The sequence below is a fragment of the Sitodiplosis mosellana genome, unplaced genomic scaffold, assembly GCF_009176505.1.
Source record: "Sitodiplosis mosellana isolate CC-2019 unplaced genomic scaffold, AAFC_SMos_1.0 Smas_scaffold_3, whole genome shotgun sequence".
In the NCBI taxonomy this organism is placed as follows: domain Eukaryota; kingdom Metazoa; phylum Arthropoda; class Insecta; order Diptera; family Cecidomyiidae; genus Sitodiplosis; species Sitodiplosis mosellana.
In genome coordinates, this window is record NW_022595246.1 from 3,069,615 (window position 1) to 3,082,549 (window position 12,935).

Sequence of the window (12,935 nt, forward strand, 5' to 3'; positions counted from 1 at the left end):
AGAGAGAGAGAGAGAGAGAGAGAGAGAGAGAGAGAGAGAGAGAGAGAACCGTGTTCTATAAGTGAACACTTTTCACAATGAGTGTACTTGAATAAAGAAATAGAAGAATTTTACAAGAAAATTCCAAAAGTCATTTTGATTCCAGCACAAACTCCTGATCACGACTTTTTGGAAAATGAGTAGAAAAATTCACTTAAACTACGTACGTACACATTCACATGCTTGAAAAAAAAATGCATTTCGTTTATTATTTCAGTGAGAAAAAAACACAGCAAAGCGATGAAAACATCTCTTTTGTGGATATCGATGGGAAAACAACCAACGTGCTGTGTATGTGCCGTACGATGAAACTGCTCAAAGGTGTATTGAGTGCAAAGGAACGTGAAAATGGTTGTGTGAACGATCCAATTCCTTCGGGGCATATCCAATTTATTTCATCCACCAGTCGATCCGAAGACTTCATCGTCCTCATTTCAATCGACTTTTACCAATTTCCGCCGGTTCTTCTTCTCTCTTATTGAAACGCGTGTTCTACTTTGTCTTTCTTTATTGGGGAAATAATTCTTCGGTTTGGTTGTTTTTTTTTGCTCGAATGCATTTCTTTTAATTTCGATGTTTGAGAGACTATTACACTGTCGTTTAGTGTCTGCTCATGCCACCATAACCGACACCCTTTTTAGATTACTTTCGAAACCCACATTTTAAACATATATATTGTGTGGCACAGATACCGAATTCATGTGTGAGCCAAGTGGAATGAACAAAAGGAGTGGCGCTCAAAAGGAATGTACGGAATAAAGGATCAGTAGAAGGATGGAACGAATCGCATGTCAGCCGCATTCCCGTCGAATTACATGGTTTCGGTTGAAAGTTGTTAATGAAATTACTACAAACTGCAGCTGCAAATTAACTATCAACTGGAATTAGTCTGATTTACTGACTCGGAATTGCGTGCTCATTTTTAATTACACACCACATCAATACAACACCGGTATTGTGGCAATTTTATGGCGGTATCGAAAGTAATTTAATTACTTTACCACATCTTTTTCTCGCTCTCAAACAATTGGCTCAAATCAATTGCAAACGGATGGCAAAGATTTAGAGGACTAAAAATCAAATGGAAAATAGGTACAAATTATAGACTTTGATACATCACGAGTCAAGTCACACCCGAAATATATCTTACCGAAGTTGAAATTTATGACTTTTATCTGTGATTGTCTCTAAATCAGCACAGAATTTTCTTCTTCTTTTCTTATTTTTACGTATTTTCTGGTCATCTGAAGGATTCTTTCAAATGGTTGTAGAGCAACTAGAGATTCAACACTCAACAAATTAAATTTTAGGTTCGGTAAAAATCGAACGAATAAAAATAATCAGAAAAAATACAATTCTGAAAAAAAAAACATCAACGCATCAATTCAAAGCTGGAACAGCTCTGATTATTACCCCATAGAAGGCATTGCTGACGTCGTTCATTCGTTATTTAATCGATAATCGGCCGATTTACTACATAAACAATGTTTAAAATTGATTTCAACTTGAAATTTTCAAGTAAAAAAATCGCTTATTATCAGCGAGGTCTAGCGAGGTGCGCATCAAAAAGTGTTCAGTAATTTTGGTCATATTTTTCACATTCCGAACAACAAAAAAACAGAAACGATGAGCGAAAAATCTATATTTGTGTACAATAACACCTACGTGAGAAAAATCAGCAGATTATATTTGGATTCAAAGACGTCCGATGTGAATTTTGTATTTAATGCTGATACTGAAGATTGTGAAAAGGTACCAGCGCACAAGAATATATTATCGATTGACAATCCAGTGTTTAATGCGATGTTCTATGGCCCAGTGAAGGAAACAGGCGATATTCCGATTAAAGACGTAAGTGCCGCTGTATTCATGGAGTTTTTGCAATTTTTCTACTTGGATCAAGTGCGACTTACTGCCGAAAATATCGTTCATGTGATGAATTTGTGTAAAATGTACGAAATGGACGAGTGCATGAAGACTTGTGAAACCACATTGCTAAAATCATTAACTATCGATGACATGTGCGTCGGCTATAGCATCGCTTTGCTGCTTGAGCAAGAGAAACTGGTCCAATTTTGTGAGCAGCAAATCAAAACGAATGCACTAGATATAATAAAATCGGCGAGTTTTCTGGAGAGTGATAAATCGGCAAATATGACTATTTAACACGATAACCGGAAAGAACAACGCAGACTGTTGCTCCAGCATTATTTAAGCAGACAGAAAGATGCAATGAAGAATATATCAATCAGACTGGACTGAAGCGCACCAAGTCACGGAGAAAACGAGTAGTGGTTTACAAGAGTGCGCTAGAGTGCGCTAGAGCACTTGTGTTGTTCATTGCCTTTTTGTGAATGGGGCTGTGATGTAACGAAGATACTATCAGTAATACTGATCTTCAAGATAGAGGCACCTCATCGACACTAAAATTTTCATACATATTTATCTTCTGTCGTGACAACTTCATGATATTCGTCAGATCAAAAAAAACACAAAATAAAATTAACGATTGATTAATTGAATTTTTTTCTCCAAATAATAGTGCTAAAAATGCGTCTTACATCTTATCAACTTTGGTTTGTTTGGGCCATTATCTATTTCTACCACATAATTTATGAATTAGATTATTTAAATTTAAACTGTAATGTGTTGGATTGACATATCATCTTCTGTAAAAAAAAAACATATAAAAAAACAATTTTTTTAAACTTTCAGTGAAATTTGAAGGACAATATTTCCGTTTCTTATGACAATTCAGCAAACAAGACTGAGTTTATCTAAATTCAATGTACATTACAAAATAGTGAAACTGGCAAAAAAAATTTCAATTCTAGCCTTGATTTTTCCCACTGAATGAAATAAAAACTAAAGAAAATTCTAATGTGTTAACATCTTATTTTAACCCTCTAGTGCATACGTGAACTTATAAGGTTGGTTCATTTAAACCTTTCTATAATGCGAATCATTGATTATATCACAAAATAATGTATGACAGTTTTCGTTGGAGAACACTAGCGCACATTTCTTTCTCATAAAAATTTTGTGTGCGGTCAACCAGTGTCAAGTTATGAAAACATTTGTACAAGAAAACGACGTTTCCGTAAAAATAAATTATTTTCGTTTCGTGTCCTGTTTTTGAAACGTGATTAAATCGAATAAAATTATTTTGTTGACCTCAGGAATTTTTTTTCTGCTTATTTGGAGTGTTTTTAACCAAATTCAATTCAAGTTCAATGATTTTTTACAATTGTGCAACATTTGTCCGTCAATTTGCATACTGTTCTTATAAGTACAGCCATGCAATTTGGATTTCTTTTTGTTTGATATTTTGTGTGCTTGGTTTAGTGTGGAATTTTATTTTCATTTTATTTTAACCTATTTTTATCACAAATAATCCAGAAAAAATGATATTCACGAATTCCGATGTCAACATCACTCAATTTGCAAGCTGTTCTTATAAGTACAGCTATGCAAATTCGGTTTGTTCATATACTTCGCAATTTCCATATTGGTCGTAAATGCATGACTGTACTTATAAGACCATTTTGATTTTTGCGATTTATTGATAATTCCAGCATTATACCAGATTATGAATATTTTTTTAAGTGCTTATGAGGTAAAATAAGCATGGAAAAAAATTCCCAGCTCTGTATAAAATATATGCATTAGAGGGTTAAGATATAGCTGAAACGATTCATATGAAGATAAATAAAAACTGAAAGTGACCATAAATCAAAGCATTTCCTGTCTTTTCCCAACCCAATTCGAATAATCTCAATTCCTGTGTTTCACTCCATAAACTTCAGTGTCATTCGAACACGTGCACCAAAAGTCAACACGTTCGATTCATGTCACTTAAATCCACTGACACACAATCGACTTCATCATCCACATGTGTTTGGTGTGTGCATGTGCATGCATCGTTGTCATAATATTGACAGCTGTTTTTGTAATTCTCAATTTATTCACCATATATTGAACTCTGTAAACTTCCAGTAATCCAATGGCTAAACAAGGTTTTTTTCCGCTGTTAAATAATTCTCGAAATTAAGCATCATTAAAACAAATTGAGATAACAGGCAGCAATAAAAATTAACAAAGAGCCGCCTGTCATTCGATATATTGGATGAATTGCTGTTTAATATTTTTTCTCGCGTTCGTTTGACTCATCGTTTCACTCGTCCCATATCACTCGCACTTGTTCTCGAGCGCGTACGCTGCTTTCTCGATAATCACTTTGCCAAATGTAGACGAGCGCGCAGCAATTAAACCGACAATCAGATAAATTACCACATCAGTTCAGAGATCAAAAGGAAGCTGATAAATTATTACACTAAAATTTATGCTTTCAGCATGTCATCAATGAAGCAAAAAGGCAATTTGTTCTTATTGAATGCATTTTTGTTGTTTTTTCTTTCTAAACTGAAAAACGACTCGCAACACACTTGAAATTGACTGTGGGATTTAGTTGCATTCGTTAAGTCAACGAAGTTGAAAGTGAATTTGTAGAGAGAGAAAATTTTATTTCTAGAGAAATGAAACCCGGTTCAATTGAGAGAAACAGCAATGATGCATATCTCACACAAACACCAGTGGTTCGACATCATGCAAATGCTCGCGAACGACATCGCACACATAGGTTTGTTTTACATCTTTTGAAAATTTTGATTTTCACGTTTCTAACGATTCGTTTTTTATTTCTAGTGTCAATTCAGCGTTTGTATCTTTGAGGCAATTGATTCCAACTGAGCCGAAAACACGAAAATTATCAAAAATCGAAACATTGCGACTTGCTCAGAGCTATATCGAACATTTATTTGCAATGCTAATCACGGGTGAGTCGTTCATTTATTACAACTTAGTTTATGAAATAGATCCTCTTCATTTTATTTGCATGGCCCTCTCCAATGCCTTTCTTAAAAAGAAAATAAAGAAGACTCATTGAACAAAATTCTTCGTTTTCAAATGAACAAATTGGTAAATTTTCTGTATATTTCTTCAGGTCAGCCTAACAAACCGTGTCTTTATGCAGCTCAAATGAATACGAACACATCGTACAGCCAAATTCCTCGGAAAAGGAGTATTTGCACATTTTGTGTAGCCACGAAGCATCAATCCGACGATGTTTGAGTTCAAAAATCAAATCAAACAAAACCAGTTACTTAAATAAAAAACAAGTTCAATGCTTTATTTGAATACGATAGTGAAATAGATTGACATTGTAAAGATGGAACTACATTTGCAGAGCATTTATTAAAAATTAAAGGAAAAAATCACGGGTTAAAAATTGAGTCAACATCGTCTAATTCGATCCCATTTACAAAGTGGTGAGAACACGGGAACACACGCTCCTCCGATTATTTTCGCTTCGGCATAATTCGGTGCACATAAACATCCACGATAACACTCGGGTTCGCAGAAATAGTTAAATGTGACACAGGTGGTATTGCATAGATTACCGCAATACGTATAAATTCGATTGAATCCACATCGATCACCTTCGGCGTAGTGTATTGTTATGTCTTTGGTCATATGGACTTCTGAAAAAGGGTATTTGAAATTAAAACAACAAGAACTTGTATGCACTTTGACAATTCATACTATGAACAACGAGAACAAAAAAATAAATATCAACCATTCGTAATTGAGGTTCAATTTGAATACAAATAAATACATAGCTCAATAGAAAATCTACCAACCGAATCCATTGACGACGGCTAAAATGAAAATCACTGAAATGTACACCGTTCGAAGCATTTTGCTTGGTAAATGTATTTGTTGCTAGTGACACGACCAACTGTAAACGATCAACTAACCTGAGTGCGATTAACTTGACAAAATGACGTGATAATAACTAATTGAGTAGGCAGTGGATTCTCGCAACTATTCATTCAGCCACACCGCAGAATTGTTTTTGTTTTGTTATCTTATTAAAATAATTGACGCGCCAATAAAAGTGTTTGTATGGCAATTGTGTTGCCTAAAACGAATCGCAATCTGTAAATCCAGCAGAACAGTAGGAATAAAGAGTATTGTGTTTGGCCTGTCAGTGACGTTGGACCTTATAGCTAATATAAATGTCTGTAGATTGCAAACTTCCTTAGATTTATGAAATACGAACGCTTAATAAATCTGCCTTGTTGAATGGATTACAGTCGGAGATAAACTTGAACGAGAATAACACTTTAACTGCAGACAATCGAATATTTACATTGCGAAATTATTTTTAGTAGCAAATAACAAAGATTAAGAACTGCATTGTTTCGAGGGAAAAGATGAAGAAAAAAAAATCAAATGAATAAATGAAGTTTTACACAAGAAAATTGATTCAATTCGTGAATTTATTGGCTTTATTATAAAAATAAGTTAGTGTTTAATAATATTGCCGGTCCATTTGTGTAATCTATGCTTTTCCGGCAGCTGTTGATAAATAAATACTTTGAAGATTTGGAAGGAACGATTTAGCCAATCATCTAGTTAAAAATTAGCGTTGAAAAATAGAGAAAAATCACAATAGTTGGGCGGCTGGGTCTTGAGCATACAGCGACTTCCTTCGAGATTCTTCTGCTTCGAAGACCGTAGATTTTCGACGAACCTCCTCAACGTCAAACACAGAACTTCTTCTTTTAATCCAATCCAATCCGGCATTCGATATTGATCTAACCGCTCTCATGGCTTGAACGCGAGCTTCACAATCTTTCAAATAGACACTGTATTGATTTTGATGAATGATAACCATCAATATGCCACCGACAACACTTAACGTGGCAAATACGATTAGCGGTAGAACCACATCATATATTCTAAGTACATAGATGAAAGGTGCCCACACAAACCATGCACGAGCCCAAACAGTCGACGAGAACATTAGAATCTTCTTCCGTTCGGCACACACTAATTCAACTGTGCACACCGTTAACACGCACATACCGATCGACGTGGCCGTTTTGATTGCTAACGTTGGTGCCATCTCCAAAGCAACCAAATGCGACGCTTTCACTGTGACAAATATCCAAGAAAAATAACAAGATACGATCAAAATAAACGGTTTAGTTCAATCGAAAATTGTAATGAGTTTATCTTGCTCTAATTCACTTACAAGTTTTTGGAATGTACCAAGCTAAGAAGCCCAAGCAACCGGAGCCTACACCACAAGCACCCGCCCATAGCCATCTTCGTGCTTTTGAAAGAAAAATTTCGACTGAGTTTCATGCAAATATTTGTTAGGTTAGTCTGAATACATACATGTGTACAGAACGATGTAAATCCCAATAAAAACACCCACAATTTCGCTAAGTCCTATTGCAACCGTATTCACCGATAGATGATCTCTGCCATAGGCACGAATGTTTAAAATCACACAGTTGAAGTTCAAAATATAAATCGACCACGCAAAATGAACAGCTAATATGTAAATTTTTGACGGTTGCCCATCCCAAATTGAACACCAACTGGCTTGAGGTGGATCTGCCGCTCTGAAAAAGTAAATTTAATGCATGGAAATTGAAAAACTTTACCAGTTTAGATCACTGGGTTTAGTTTACTTACCCAGAGTTGTAATCGGTTTTTAGCAACTCTTCCAAATTGATTGGCACACGTCGTTTATTTTTATTTCCACCTTCGGTTAGGATTTGTCGAGCTTCATCGATATGACCATGACGTAGCATCCACCGTGGACTATCTGGGAGGTGTCTATTCATAAGATAAATATGTGTTGTCAATAGACATGTTTTGTATTGAATTGTACGCATTGTAAGTGAAAATAGCAAACTTGATAAGAAAAATCAAAAAAATCGTCGGCATCGAAATGGCGTAGTACAATTTCCACCAGTCTTCAATGAATACATTGAATATGGGCAACAAGATTAAACCTATAAATAGATGAGAATGGTGAGAATACAAATTCGGAATATTACAATTAAACTACATGAGGATAGTACAAACCAATTGACCAAAAGAATTCGAAAACCAGTGAGGTAATTGTCTTCGCCGCACCATTGGTTATGTCAACAAATATCATTGATCCAGATGTGTACATTAAGGCACATGAAGCAGCGGTGAGCCAACGGAAAATCACATGAGCCTCGTATGTTCGGATAAAACCGAGCAAATTTCCGAAAATTATTTGCGCTGATATTCCCATTATCATTACATTTCTGGGGCTTATGCTGGAATTCACAAACATATATCATTCTCACGGAATCTTTTTTGAAGATTCGAAGGAAAAGACACCTAAAAGCACAACACACTCACTGTTTCAGCATGAAATAGGCAATAATGCCCCCAACCAGCAGACCAAATATATGAAAGCATTGACTTAATGGCACCAACAGTTCGCGACCACAAATTAGACCAAAATCGGCCACCAATGAATGAAATTTCGGATTAAATGTATAGTTTGTACATTTTCTCGTTGGTAAATGTTTCGTATCGATTGTCGTATGATTTGGTCCGAAGTATTTCAGTGGATTTTCCCAATACTCCGTATACACTTCACAATAGTTAATTTTCGGATGATTATGATGATCCATTTTAATTGCATGTGCTCTGGCAATCCAATCTTTTTCAAATTCTGCTGTTAAATTTGCTGGTGGTGTACACCAAAAATCTCCTGTTCGATGATTATGGATGGCAATAAATCGTTGTTACTGAAAGAAAAAAATTGTGGAAAAAAATAAAAAAAATACCTGGATTTGGCGACGAAGCGGAGAAAAGTACGATTGCCATGAACCAACTTGTAGGAACTTTACATAGAAAAATAATGAGCATAGCACTGAGTTGCCATTTTCCGAAATTTCCAAGACATTGTGTGACGGGATCAATGCGTGCTGAAGGCGGAGCCGTTACCATGATGAATGAGTTGAGTAGTTTTGTTTTTATCAATTCAACCAAATCTCACAATAAATGAGCACAACTTTCAAAATCTTTATCACAAATAACACCCTTTTGAATATTGCACCGTCGAAATGTTCCGTTTGACCACGTATATGCGACGGAATTCAAACCGTACTGAAGACACACTGAGGCTCAGCCACAGTGTTATAGTTTCCAAAAGTGTTTATTTTTATAATTAAATGTAGCAAAATCTACACCATTTGCAAATATGTACACATCAGTTTAAAACAATGCTGAAATTTTTTGACACAGTTTATTGATTTTTTTTGTGTACCCGGACTATTAGTTGTCTATTTATTCACTTGCATAAATTGAACTTGACAATTGCGCAAATGTATCTTCTTGTATTGCTTCAGATCACGATCTTGAAGTCACATAACAAACAATACACCACTTGAGCCGTAAACTTGAAAATTTGCTGGGCGAAATTTGAAATTATCATTTGCTAATCGAATTTTATGGATCGATTGACAATTGTTTTTCACAAATACTCATTCGTCCATGCCATTGATTTTAGCATATGTCAACATTTCACCTTTTTGTTTCAAGCATTTCTAAGAAATGAGATTAACTAAAATGCTAATGATGAAATGCACCACAAGCTAAGTATATCAGATTAGCAACGATGATGCATATAATATGATCGATCAAAATTCAGAATCGACTCAGAGTAACGTGTTTTCACTTTGCTTCGATGAGCGGGAAAAAAATTGCGATTATTTTAATATTGATTATTGATCTTCTGTTTTAAGGTTTGAACAATGAACTACGTAATATCGATATTAAACTACGTGAGAAATTCAATACTAAATCACGTGTGACTTTTTTTCTGCATTTTATTTTTTTGCAAATGCCTTGTGTTTTTCGTATGTCTTGCTGTTTTGAATCATGCAAATTCAAAACTGAGTCATGCGCGAATTTTTTGGTCTATCCAAATCGTCGGATGCCGTTAGACTGAAATATTTTATGCGTAGCGCCGTATATTCATTGAAATTAGATATTAACGGAATTTTCGATGGAACAAGAACTTTCATTTTTGGCAAAAATTAAATATTTTATTATTAATTCGATAATATTAGATCTAATAGATACATGTTAAAACAAAGCAGCAAAAATTTAAACATACATTGAATACGAATACATATTTTCCTTGTTTGCTATCGAGTTCTTCTTCTTTTTGGATAACAATTGTATACATTGTTCATTTGTCAACCAACATGGCTTGGTCCAAGACAATGAATATATTTGTTGCGTTTCGTGAATATTATTTGTAGTTTGAAGCGTTCACGCTCATTCACTTCATATTTCTATCGCCTTATCGAAGCTTGTTCTATGCAAACACAATGGTGATACTCGTAAAGCAGGCAGAAATGACCAAATCAAACGTTAAATATTCGGTTTGAACATGTACGTCATCGAATGATATTTTGGCTGAATGGTTAGAATTATTATCAACAATTACAGACAAAAATATTCTTCTTCAGATAGATACTTACACTCAATTGGGGTTTTCTGAAGAATCCAAAAGGATAAGAATAACTTCATTGTCACTTGGATACCATATTATCACAGATAAAACGCCACTTTTGGTAATGCCTAAAATAGATCCTTTAACAAATGTTTACTATTAGAATATAAAAATGTTCTTCACATGGTTGTTTTTGATGACTCATTCTCTCATTTTGCGTCGTTCACACCATTTTCATTTGCATTAGTTTTCCTATTTGATCACAAGATTCTTTTCAAATGACGTTAATTCAAGAATCGCTTGAAAGTGTGAATAGAGAATTTGAATGGAAGAAGAACAAATTTGAGACCAATCATTAATGGTCGCGTATTTATTTATTAAAATTAGATCGTTTGTTTTAGATGAAAGCACAGGAGTGTTAACTTCTCAATCATATAAACATTTCATTAACACAAAATTTCTATTTCTTCAAAATAGACATGGCGATCATGTTTACTTTTGATTGATTTGCAACACAAAATAGATGGTAAGGTATGCACACTTGTTTTGGAATATTAAAACATATAAAAGATCTGTTTACAAAACGAATGATTTAATTGATTTTAATGAATATCGCGAATGCTTAATTCACCCCTTTTATCCTCAGATAATGAAAAATTCAAATTATAGTTTTTCTTACTGATTATTCAAAGATGTTTGTTGTCACCCTCATTTAGTGTTGGCCATCAAACACTTTCGAACGCTTGTTCGTTCGTTCGACATGGTTTTAAAAAAAGGTTTTGTTCCTTCGTTCGTTCGACAATTTCAAAAAATATTTTTTTGTTCGTTCGTTCGACATTCATTTTGTTCGATGTTCGGTCCGAACAAAAAAATTTTACATTAGAAAATTCGATGTATTGATCAAATTTATAATGTAATTGTTACAGCTCATGCTTTTATTAGCTTTTATTATAATTTTTCATAGTAATACCAATTTTATTCGGGAGGTTTTGAAATAAAAAAAATCGGACCGAACATCGAACAAAATGAATGTCGAACAAACGAATGAACAAAAAAATATTTTTTCAAATTGTCGAACGAACGAACGAATAAAAAATATTTTTTTTAAATTGTCGAACGAACGTTCGAAGCCATCACTACCCTCATTGACGTAATTGAAATAGATTTCTCAGCTAAATATTAAACCATTTGCAAATGCAAATCAAACAAAAGTCTATTTTTCAAATTCAAAACAAGTGTTTTAATTGAAAATGTCTACGAAATTAAAAGTGTTTATGACAAAATTTGTATGCACAGAGAATTTATGAATAACTATGGAAAAATACTACATTAAAATCCGACGATGCTTGAGTTCAAAAATCAAATCAAACAGAACCAGTTACTTAAATAAAAAACAAGTTCAGTGCTTTATTTGAATACGATAGTGAAATAGATTGACATAGTAAAGATGGAACTACATTTGCAGAGCATTTATTAAAAATTAAAGAAAAAAACACGCGTTAAAAAAGAGTCAGCTCAAAACCGTCTAATTCGATCCCATTTACAAAGTGGTGAGAACACGGGAACACACGCTCCTCCGACTATTTTTGCTTCGGCATAATTCGATGCACACAAACATCCGCGATAACACTCGGGTTCGCAAAAATAATTAAATGTGACACAAGTGGTATTGCATAGATTACCGCAATACGTATAAATTCGATTGAATCCACATCGATCACCTTCGGCGTAGTGTATTGTTATATCTTTGGTCATATGGACTTCTGAAAAAGGGTATTTAAAATTAAAACAACATGAACTTGTATGCACAAAACAAAAATTTAAAATCAACCATTCGTAATTAGAATCTAATTCAAATACAGAAAAAATTTATTTAGTCAATAGGAAATCTACCAACCAAATCCATCGACAGCGACTAAAACGAAAATCACTGAAATGTACACCGTTCGAAGCATTTTGCTTGGCAAATGTGTTTGTTGCCAGTGTCACACGACCAACTGTAAACGATCAACTAACCTAAGTGCGATTAACTCGACAGAATGACATGATAATAACTGATTCAGTAGGCTTTGAACACTCGCAACTATTCATTCAGCCACACCGCGAAATTGTTTTTTCGTTGTTATCTTATTAAAATAATTGACGCGCCAATAAAAGTGTTCGTATGGCAATTGTGTTGCCTAAAACGAATCACAATCCGTCAATTGTAGATTGCAAAATCCCTCAGATTTATGGGAATAAACGAACGCTCAATAAATCTATCTCATTAAACGGATTACAATTGGAGATAAACTTGAACGAGAATAATACGTTATATTGCTGTTGCAGACAATCGAATATTTGCATAGTGAAATTATTTTCAATACCAACTTGGTACTGCCAAGTGCATTATTTTAAAATTCAAATAAATTCGCTGAACAAATAAAGTTTAACACAAAAAATAGTGATTTTTATTTTCTACAAATCATATAAATTCTTTTGTAACATCCAAAGCCTTGCTAACATCTAACATCTAACATCTAGTGCTAAATAT

The 12,935-nt window shown here is 34.2% G+C and overlaps 3 protein-coding genes across 3 annotated transcripts in view; 1 reads left to right on the forward strand and 2 right to left on the reverse strand.

The window, feature by feature from the left end:
* The first annotated feature begins 4,298 nt into the window (after positions 1-4,298).
* On the forward strand, positions 4,299-5,267 carry LOC129565995 (transcription factor 15). The gene is made up of 3 exons (XM_055441472.1): positions 4,299-4,678; positions 4,744-4,874; positions 5,042-5,267. The coding sequence occupies exons 1-3, from the start codon at positions 4,575-4,577 to the stop codon at positions 5,167-5,169; spliced, it is 363 nt and encodes a 120-aa protein (XP_055297447.1). The 5' UTR covers positions 4,299-4,574; the 3' UTR covers positions 5,170-5,267.
* A 1,095-nt stretch (positions 5,268-6,362) lies between these two features.
* On the reverse strand, positions 6,363-9,159 carry LOC129565994 (organic cation transporter protein-like). Its single transcript, XM_055441471.1, has 8 exons — positions 8,727-9,159; positions 8,293-8,650; positions 7,984-8,207; positions 7,811-7,910; positions 7,588-7,731; positions 7,285-7,514; positions 7,139-7,219; positions 6,363-7,038 (listed from the first exon to the last, which is right to left on the reverse strand). The coding sequence occupies exons 1-8, from the start codon at positions 8,887-8,889 to the stop codon at positions 6,548-6,550; spliced, it is 1,791 nt and encodes a 596-aa protein (XP_055297446.1). The 5' UTR covers positions 8,890-9,159; the 3' UTR covers positions 6,363-6,547.
* A 3,676-nt stretch (positions 9,160-12,835) lies between these two features.
* Positions 12,836-12,935, reverse strand: part of LOC129566446 (sterol regulatory element-binding protein 2-like) — a 5,385-nt gene continuing 5,285 nt past the window's right edge. The window contains exon 7 of the mRNA XM_055442388.1: positions 12,836-12,935. This exon is cut by the window's right edge and continues 234 nt beyond it. Coding sequence (XP_055298363.1) covers positions 12,915-12,935 — 21 coding nt within the window. The 3' untranslated portion in view covers positions 12,836-12,914.